Genomic DNA, 10,208 nt, shown 5'->3' on the forward strand with positions numbered 1-10,208 from the left:
TGTGATTTTGATAACTTATTTGCAGTTTTTTAAATCTCCACAACATATTTTGGAAGATTCAGGCATTGTAACTTTTCTATTCAAAGCAGCCTATCTACGATGCGCCTTATTTTAACTTAATTTTTCATACTTGGAAAATTTAGGCTCCACATAAACATGGATGAATGATAGAGGTGAGCAGGCTGGGGGGTGTAGGGGCCACGAGGAGTTTCTGAGCTGATTCAGGTAGAATTTAGAGAGAGAGTTCAAGTGCATGTACACTCCTTCGCCTCATTTTTATGTTTAACGTGATCCTGGAGTTCTGTGTGAGTTCTGAGAGTTAGCTGCATCAGCACCTGCTCGGCATTCAGAATGCAGATTCTGGGCTGGTAGGTAGCCACAGCCTCAGACGTGGCATGGAGGAGGTGGTGCTGCTGGTGCTGGGGGAGACGATGGCGGAGGGGGAGGTGGTGGTGCAGGTGGTAGGTGTGAACAGTCGCTCTGCTCTGCCGTGCCGTCGTGCCCTTTCACACTGCCCATTTTCCTCTCTGTGGCCCATGTCTGATTTGTGGTTACTCCTCCGTTTTCTGTGATCATTTCCTGTCATTCTGTCACGTGCAGGTCCCTGAGCTCAGAAAACAGTGAGAACCTGTTGTGGATACTGATAAGACAGTGAAGTTAGGAATACATTTTTTCCACTTGAGGGAAGTAGGATTGAAATCTCTTCAGTATCAAATAGACTCCTACACTTGAAAATAAAGACTCTGCATTTGGAGTTTGCTCATCTGTAATGTATTTTTAAGATTTGCTTTAGATTTGGAAAGTAATTTTAACTTAGAAACACTTGTCTTATATTTTTCCTCAAATCTGTATGGTTAGAAAAGATTTTCCACCTGAGAAAATTGAATGAAGTTGGTTCTAATCAATGTACTATGCAATTTTATTTTTTTAATAATTGACTCTACAAAATGCAAGGGTTTTATATTAGCACTTATTCTTTTTTTTTTTTTTTCCAGCTTAAAACCTGCTGTTTCCAATGATATACACATCAAGTTATTTTAGACTTTTTTGGTCATGTAATACTTTTCTCTGGCTAAAGAAGTCCCCAAATGACTTGTGATTTTGAAGGACTTCTCTTCCCCATGGGGCACATTCATTTGAACGAAATTCTTCCCACCCCATGACCCCCCCAATGCTCACACACACGTATGCATACACCCAAATGATGCAAACCAGGCTCTTGTCCCTGTTCTGCTCTACTGTTTTGTTCAGAAAGTTCAGGCTCATCCAGTACGGATGACTTTCTTAATATTTGAGAAGCATCAGTTTTTTAAAGATTTAAGAAATTACACATTTTTTTTTTTTTAAGATTTTATTTATTTATTTGAGAGAGAGTGAGAAACAGCATGAGGGGGGAGGGGGTCAGAGGGAGAAGCAGGCTTCCCGCGGAGCAGGGAGCCCGATGTGGGACTCGATCCCAGGACTCCGGGATCATGACCTGAGCCGAAGGCAGTCGCTTAACCAACTGAGCCTCCCAGGCGCCCCAAGAAATGACACATTTCTAAAACCTGTAGTAGTCATTTGGAAATATCTTATAGTTTAACCATTTGAAATTTGGATGAAATAGTAGTTTAAAAATTATCATCAAAGAAGCTCTCATTGTGAAAAGTGGAGACAAGTTTGTTACTTCTGTTGGTAAAAATCCCCGTTTTTAAATTTTTTAGCTGCAAAGAGAAACATATACATTTCTTACTGTTCTCTTGTCGTGTGGCTTGGCTTTGACCTAAGAATGTGTTCTCGTGGAACATTTCTTAGGATAATTACATTGAAGATATTATAATAACAAGCTGTTAATAATGAAATGTCTGTGACTTACTGATGAATTTAGATTGTTTTACAAAATATTGAAAATAATATTCCTCTTTATGCCATTTCCTAGATGTAGTGGAACCAAAGGAGAGGGGCAAGCTACTAGCCACCCCAACAGCAGCTGAATTGTCCAAAAACTTGTCTTCACCCAGTTCTTACCCATCAGTTGTGAATCAGGGCGGGATGGTAGCTAGCCCTCGCCCCAGTCCCGATGATAGCATGCTATTCACAGATGAAGGGGTTCCAGAGTTTTTGTCAAGAAAGACTTTGGTAGAGTTTCCTCAAAAAGTTCTGCCTCCATTCAGAAAACAGGGTTCGGATTCAAAAGCTCTTCAGGAGAACAGGGGAGGGACAGATGATTCATCGTCCTCTTCGTCTAGCTCCTCCGACTCAGAGTCTGACGAGGAGGGCAGCGCCTCCAAAGTTGATCCTCAGATGATGAGGAAGGGCAAAGGAGGGCTTCCAAAACCGCAGGCCTCCCGTTCCCTTGAAAACAGAGCCCCCAAAATTGCAACATCAGCCAAAGAGAAGACCCAGTCACAGCAGGGACAGCCAGACCCCAGCCCTCCAGAGAGACCCCATCAGGCAAAGAAGAAAGGGCCCACTGTGAAGCCATTAGAGGACAGAAAAGACACTAAACCAAAAACCACAACACCCAAGTTACAAGCAGACAAAGAGTTTATGACGCAAAATGTCAAGGAAAAACAAATGGAGAAAATATTTAGATCAAGTGAAAAAGATAAAGAAAGTCAAACGCCACCTGAAGTTAAAAAAGTCTTAGCTGACCGTACAAAGTCAAGATCGTCTACACGGCCGGCTGGCAGCCTGGTGCCCGTGCAGTTGTCTGAAGGAACCGGAGAAACCCGAGCGGCAGGACAGCTGCACGCACCTCCTGCGACCAGAGAAAGGCATTTGGAAAAACAGGTATTGGAACATGATGGAGAGGTGTCATTTCCCCCCGTCGACAAGGAAAGTTTGGGAAAGCAGGTAACGGGAGGAATCCTGAAGGCTCAAGAGGAGATTTTGGAAGACCAGGTACCAGGACGACATCTGAAGCCAGCTCCTGTTCCTAAGGAAGGCGTTTTCGAGGACAAGACCGCAGGCCCGGAGCTTGAGGGAAGAGACGAGATGGCTGTAGAGTCGGCGCCTCGCCTGGAAGAGCCGGACGACACACAGGGTATAGCTTGACTTGTGCTCTCTTGAGAACCTCCTTTCCTGTGTGGGTGGCGGGCTGCTGGAGGCCCATGCGGTGTGCACAAGCGTTCCAGGTAGTCGGCCCGTTCCGCGGTCTCAGCTAAGCAGAGGATGCCGTGATTGTGAATACTGCACACCTTAGCACGGCCCCTGGGGCACTTTCCACTGACTCCGCAGTGGAAGTGGGAGCGCTGGGTCATTTCTGCCCCCCGGCACCTCCCTTAACTTTGGAGGCGGTCCACGGGTCCGTTTCGTGAACCTGCCGAGCCTCTTCTCAGAGGAAGGGGTCCCGGGTGACGCCCTCGGCCGTGCTCGCCCTGCTGGGAGGGTCCGAAGGGCAGCTGCTCGGAGCAGTGCCTTCACATTCCTTAGGCCTGAGGGGCAATCCACGTGTTAGGAATCAGAGCAGGAAGTGACCCAGGGGCAGCCCAGAGCCGCTTCCATCTTCTTTCCACCGGATGACGTTTCCTTCTCTGATTCACCCGGAAAACACAGTGGGCTGCTTTGTTTTTCCATACTGAATTTTTATGAAGGGCTATTTTGCTATCATAAATGTTTAGTATTTTATTCCTTTTATGCTGCCGTCTGGCGGTGCACGGACAGTTATAGAGGCATGTGCAGTCAGGGGTCCTGGCGACGCAGGGAGGGCAGGCTCCGGGTTCAGAGCCTGGTTCCGCAGAATGCCTGTAAAATGCATTACTAACAAACCCGGCCCCTTCCTGTTTGCTCTGTAGTCTTCCTAAAGCCTCCCCCTTGCCTGATGTTATGTGATCATTGTTACTGGTTACTGGTTATGTGGACAGAATTTATGTGTTTTCTTCCCTCCGTTTTCTCCCTCTGTTATTAATACGCAAAAGCGCCCGCGCTTGCCAGACTGGTCAAGACATCAAGAACCGCATTTCCTGATTCTACTGCTTCAGTCATTCTGCTATGAACTGGAGAGGAATGCCCAAACCTTTAGGATGATGGATGACAGGGTTTTCACATTGCAAACCATTTTGAAAACAGTTTGCTTCTAATTTTTCATGGACGTGTCCTTTTCCCCACATCCCTTATGCCCTTCGGAGGCTAAGGCCACCACCACCCTGGAGCACAGCCCATTGGCGGGTGTCCCTAAGTCTTCCTGCTCCCGCCGCCTGGCCCCTTGCCCTCTGGCGGGATTGATTTTCATACAAGTTTTCTGAACCCACATTTCCCTTCAGTTAACACCATCCCTCTATCTGCTTTGAAGATGTCCCTACCCCACATTGGGAGTCTCTGCTCCTTGAGATTGGGAAGATGTCAGGTCTGAATAAGACATCATTTTTGTTTAATACAACTGAACACATGAAAAACAAAGCTTTTGATATGAATTCAAATAGGGAAACTATTTAGGTTATTTTCTGTGCAGCCCGTGTAGAAGTTGGGAGAGCCCCAGTGGCAGAAGTCTAGGATCAGCAGGCACATCACCCGGCCCTCTGCCCGCCACCCCCACAAGCCACACCTCGTGCCCTCTTACCACCTGGCCCAGGGCAGGAGAGCTGCATTTCTTTTGCTTCAAACACACACTTTTAGTTCTATGATTACCAAACATTTTTTCTCCACGAAAAGAAAGAAAATCTAGTTTGTATATTTTAATCTGAATCTAAAGTATACCAACAACTTTTTCAGAAAACGTTGAAAACTATACACCTCATTTCCATTTCCCCTTAAGTTGGTTGTTATGTTATTATAACAGGGTCTGTCTAATTTTCTTGTATCCAGAGACTTAACAGCCTTAACTTAAAGCTCCTGCTTTCTGTAAATGGTTTATTTCTAAGACAGATTTCTAATAGATCTGGTTTTTTTTTTTTTCTTGCATCTTTAAGTGGCCTGAAAGTCCCTCCATAACCATTATAGGCATTTTCAAAATTCTGCCAAGTACAGGACCTAGAAGTCTACAAAGTCAGGTATTAGGACACATTGTAAGAACCATCCCATTGCCCCCATTGTGAAGGCTGTGTGTTTTAGAATACATTTTCCTTGATTTGGCTTCTGAAGATCCTGTTGCTTTCACAGGTTTTCTAATTAGTTAATTTCAAGCAGGGTGTGTGAGGAATGCTGGGTGCACGGGTGTCTGAGCTGAGCCCTGCAGAGGCACTTTCTGTCCCGTGTTCTCACAGGCCTTGCTTTTCCCCACAGAGCCTGCTCAAGCCGCTGGCCTTGCCGAGCCGTTCGATAACACCACGTACAGGAACCTCCAGCACCATGACTACACCCCGTACACCTTCTTAGACCTCAACCTGGACCTGTCCAAGTTCAGGATGCCTCAGCCCTCTTCAGGACGGGAGTCACCTCGCCACTGAGCGCTCCCTTGAGAGAGTAAACCTTCTGGTGTCTGGGCAACAGAAATAAAATCCGCACCAGTCATGAGGCCTGACGTGTATAATCGGTGTCCCTTTTACCGTGAACAGTGAATTAACAACACTTCTTTTTGTTCAGCATGCATTTAGAAACATCTGTACAGAAGGATTTTTCTCCCATGATCCATAACCTCAGAGAATCGTAGGCACTTTCCATCACTGTGATCCCACTATGTCGAGTCCCTGGCCAGTTTAACGTTAGTCTGCTTCACCAGCTAGGTGTTGAGAAATGTAATGATAACTTCTAATTTGGTAGACCTAGTTCTTGATAAAGCAAAATTAGGAGTTTTACTAATTTTAACTACTGTACTGCAAAGGAATTAAACATTAAATATAGCACTTTATTATTAGAGAAGGAACAGAATCCTTCTGTTCACCTGAATTAAGTATTAGATGTAGACTCAGGGAAGTTTTCAGCGGTGGGATTAGGGAGGTGAAAGTTTCGTAGGGTCCAGCAGAGCAGCTCTGCCCCCAGATGGCCACCGCGGACTCTGAGCTATTTTGGCTACAAAGGGGTTTCTGGGTTGGCTGAGTGACCTTCCAACGCTCATGATAACGTCACTCACGTGCCTGGGGATGTAAGTGGTGTGAACAGGCTCAGGTGTGCGTTGGGTGGTGTGTCTGCACTCACACCCCCTGGGGACGAAATAAACCATCTCCTCGGAGAAAGTTACAGGTGGAGGTGAGGTTACTCCCCGACCGCAAGAGCGGACATGGAAGATGGGCCCGTTTGTTAGGGCAACACAGCTCCACCGGAAGGGGAAGCCCCGCCCCCTCCACGAATCCGTGTCATTTTCATGGTCCGCTTTGTTCTCGGGCGGCCCTTGTTGATGTGCCCAAACTGCATTATCTCACTTCATTTGAATTCTGGTCCTTGGCCTCTATAGTCAGTTTACAGCAAACAACATAGTGTATTTGTAATTATGTCTCATTTCTGTAATCCTGCATTGCTTATGTTAGTCCAGGTGAGTACTGAAATTGAAGACTAGTATTGTGATTATCTGCCTCGCGTCTTACTGCTTCTGAGGGCTTAGCATCTCGGTGAGATTCTCATTACATTTTTTTATTGTAAAAGTAGTAAAACCATGTTACCCAATAGAAAGGAAATGGGAAATACCGGGAATCCGCCTTGCCAACCTCCCCGGATTGCCGTCCTCCCTGGCCTGCCCGGATGGACGGCGCCCTACAGCACAGAGTTTGCTCTCTGGGTGTTTTCATGTCCTAGCCGGCTTCACAAACCGGCCACAGGACGCGCGTGGGCCGTGCAGGGGGCGGTGGAGTGCAGAGCGGTGCGTTTCCCTGGGCTGCTCCCGCGGCGGGGCCAGGACTCTTGACCGAACAATGAGTAGGAGTGTATCTTCATTTGCATGAAGTTTTTCCCTGGTCATTTTCCAGTCTCTCCGGGAGCTGGTTCCCTCTCCGACCTCCAAAAACCCTGGAGAGCCAACACAAGGGGCGCTGGCCACGGCTGTGTGTGTAGGACCCGCCGGGGTGCGTCCCCTGGCAGCGCGACAGTGGCCCACGGAGCCCGGGTTCTGGACCCAGGCTGTCCCCCTGCTCTCTTAGCCCTGCCAGAAACGTCTGTGTGACCATAACTCATGCCGTGTTCTGTACTGTTTCCTTAAGATGGATTTCCAGAAACCGCTCTGATGAATCACATGTGATTCACAAACATTTGTATTGCTTCAGTTTACACAAGGTTTTAATTTTTTTATTTTTCATTTTTTATTTTTTAAAGATTTTATTGAGAGAAAGAGAGACAGCAAGCGGGGGGGAGGGGCAGAGGGAGAGAGAATCTCAAGTAGGCTCCCTCTGAGCGCGGAGCCCAATGAGCTTGCGCAGGGGGGTGGGGGCTCGATCCCATGACCCTGAGATCATGACCTGAGCTGAAGCCAAAAAGCCGTCGCTCAACCAACTGAGCCACCCAGGCACCCCTCCACAAGGCTTTTAAACCAGTTTAATAGGTTTGAGTTAAAGTATTTTATTTTCTTTTGGATTTTCCCTGTCACCTGAGCTGTGGCATCTTTCTGGATGTTTGCTTTCTTCCACCTGTTAAAATAAACACCCTTGGACTGAAGGGATAGTACGTACAGCAGAAGTCCCCTCTCGCTTATTACGTATTCTTGTCCTAATGTTGACTGGCAGCTGGTTGGTAACTGAAACCCAGCAGATGATTGTGTGGCTTTTCTGATTCTGCTTCCAAGCACATGCTTCATGTGTGAATGGTTGGTGTTCTCCTGCCTGTCTCACAGGTAGCATCCAAAACCCAGGGAAGTGCTCCTTAGCTCACAACTGGCCACCCAGCGCCATCCTGCAGCGGCCCCATACCTTGCACGTGGGAAGCCATCAGACGTTTGTAAAGTGAGTTCACCAACACCACAGAGCTTACTGCACCCTCAGGCCTGACACAGGACGTGTCTTCCTGGAAAGCAGAGCCGGCAGGTTTTCTGTGAACGCAGGAGGGAATATTTGTGCAGTCACTGCTGTGCGGTCTTGTGTTCTTACAATCCTTTCAAAAATATGAAACCCATTCTCAGCTGTGGGCCTTTTGCAATGGCAGAGAGCAGGGTTTTCCGAGGGGCCACAGTATTGAAGGGGCTGCCAGAGGGCTACTTAATACAAGGGCGGGCTGGACACTCAGATCGCTGGTGTGTATCAGGTGCTCAGCACCCAGCTTCTACTGCCTCCTCTCCCTGACCACTGTCCCTTTTCCCTCTGCCCGTCTTTATTCTAGAAAGGATCTGAAACACAGACTAGGGTATAAGAATTAACCGCTAACGTGGGTTTCCTTCCAGAGCGATGTCACTCTCCTGGGCCTGTAACCAGCACTGGTCTAAGTGCCCACTGTATGCTAGGCCTGGGTCTGGGCCACAGGTTCAAAAACAGTGAAGACCTCTCCCAAGCCCCAGCGTCGGGAAGGAGGCACGTGGAAAGTTGTGCGAGGTGATGTGCGGAGTCCAATAGCGGAGGTGCTGTCTGGGGAAGAGAGGAAGCTGGGTATTGATCAGAGAAAGCTCTGTGGGACAAGATGTCTACCCCAGATGTTGACAGGTGACCGGGAAGCCCCAGGGTGGTCTTTAAGGTGTCGGGATGGGTATATGCAAAGGCCTGGATGAGGACCCTGCTGCAGGCCACGGTTTGAGAGGGGACACACAGCAAGAATGGGGGCTGAATCATGAAGCTTGGGCTCTGTGTTAGGTAGCTCGGCCACCATAACAAAACACCACGACCAGGGGCTTCAGCAACAGAAGTGTGTTGTCTCTCAGTTCTGGATGTCAGAGATCAAGGTACTGGCTGAGGCAGCGGATAAGGTCCCTGTTCATGGCTTGCGGATGGCCACCTTCTTCCTGTGTCCTCACACTGCAGGGAATGGGAGCGAGCAAGCTCTCTAGAGTCTCTCTTAATGGGACCCTAACCCTTCTTGAGGGCCCCACCCTCAGAACCTCATCCAACTCTAGCTTCCTCCCAAAGGCCCCACCTCCAGTCACCAGCACATTGGGGTTTAGGGTGTCAACATAGGAACTGGGGGGAGACACAAAAATTCAGTCTTAATAAAAACCTAATTTTTCTTAAAGCTTTTGTTTACAAATCTTATCAACCTATTTATAAATAAATTCCAATTTTAATGAACATTCCTAAACTTAAAAAGTAAATTTTATTGGACATGTGTTTCTTAGTGAAATGTATTGGAACTATTTTTTTTTTCAGTTAGTTCCTATATCCATGGATGCATATTACTTAAGGCTAGAAGGGGTTCAATGAAAATTAATAGCAAAAAAAAAAAAAGAGTCTAGAACAATTATCGAGGATGGATTCAGGTTTTGTGGGGCCTGAAGCTCATAGAATTTGGAGGGCTATTTTTTTTTGTTTTTTTTTTTTAAGATTTTATTTATTTAATTGACAGAGACAGCGAGAGAGGGAACACAAGCAGGGGGAGTGGGAGAGGGAGAAGCAGGCTTTCCACTGAGCAGGGAGCCCGATGTGGGGCTCCATCCCAGGACCCTGGGACCATGACCTGAGCTGAAGGCAGATGCTTAATGACTGAGCCACCCAGGCACCCCAGGAGGGCTCTTTTTAATAAATATAATACAGACTTATGAATTCAAAGTCAAGTGTGACAGTGAATATTATATAGGATGAGGAAAAATAGCTTACGAATTTTAAAAGCTGGTAGATACTATAAACCTCACAAAATCCAGAAAACATTTTAATTAACCACTTGACATACCTCTATATGTGTCAGGCAGCTAATAAAAAAATAACTTTGGGGAGTGCCTGGGTGGCTCAGTCATTTAATCTTCTGACTCTTGATTTTAGCTCAGGTCATGATCTCAGGGTCGTGAGCTCGAGCCCCGTGTTGGGCTCAGTGCTGCCGAGTGTGGATCCTGCTTAAGATTTTCCCTCTCCCTCTGCTCCTCCCCTACACACACACGTGCGTGCACACTCCCTTTCTCAAAAACAAAAAATAACTTTGGGCTGTATACTTTTTTTTTAAGATTTTTTATTTGAGAGAGAGAGAGAGCACACACCCAAGATGCGGGGAGGGGCAGAGGGAGGAGAGAATCTCCAGCAGACTCCCTGCTGTGCATGGAGCCTGATTCGGGGCTCGATCTCATGACCCTGAAATCATGACCTGAGCTGACACCAAGAGTCGGATGCTTCACCTACTGAGGCACCCAGGTGTCCCTGGGCTGCATACTTTTGACTGCTTCTTCACATGAGAATTTCATAGCACTGTTTTGCTAGATATAAAGATAATGCCATCTTTCCTCCAGCATTGTTGAT

General features: G+C 47.1%; 1 protein-coding gene across 1 annotated transcript; it reads left to right on the forward strand.

Annotated features, from left to right (window-relative positions):
- Positions 1–395: 395 nt before the first annotated feature.
- On the forward strand, positions 396–5,430 carry NDUFV3 (NADH:ubiquinone oxidoreductase subunit V3). The gene is made up of 3 exons (XM_081820252.1): positions 396–461; positions 1,894–3,025; positions 5,203–5,430. Exons 1-3 carry the CDS (start codon positions 396–398, stop codon positions 5,364–5,366), a joined length of 1,362 nt encoding a protein of 453 aa, XP_081676378.1. The 3' UTR covers positions 5,367–5,430.
- Positions 5,431–10,208: the final 4,778 nt, after the last annotated feature.

The sequence above is a fragment of the Leptonychotes weddellii genome, chromosome 1 (assembly GCF_054177405.1).
Source record: "Leptonychotes weddellii isolate Sample4059 chromosome 1, ASM5417740v2, whole genome shotgun sequence".
In the NCBI taxonomy this organism is placed as follows: domain Eukaryota; kingdom Metazoa; phylum Chordata; class Mammalia; order Carnivora; family Phocidae; genus Leptonychotes; species Leptonychotes weddellii.

Coding starts and splice junctions, on each gene's coding strand:
- NDUFV3 (XM_081820252.1), top strand. CDS start 396: ATGGAGGAGGTGGTGCTGCTGGTGCTGGGGGAGACGATGGCGGAGGGG. Junction 462..1,893: donor GGGAGGTGGTGGTGCAGGTG/GTAGGTGTGAAC, acceptor TATTGAAAATAA/TATTCCTCTTTATGCCATTT. Junction 3,026..5,202: donor AGAGCCGGACGACACACAGG/GTATAGCTTGAC, acceptor TTTTCCCCACAG/AGCCTGCTCAAGCCGCTGGC.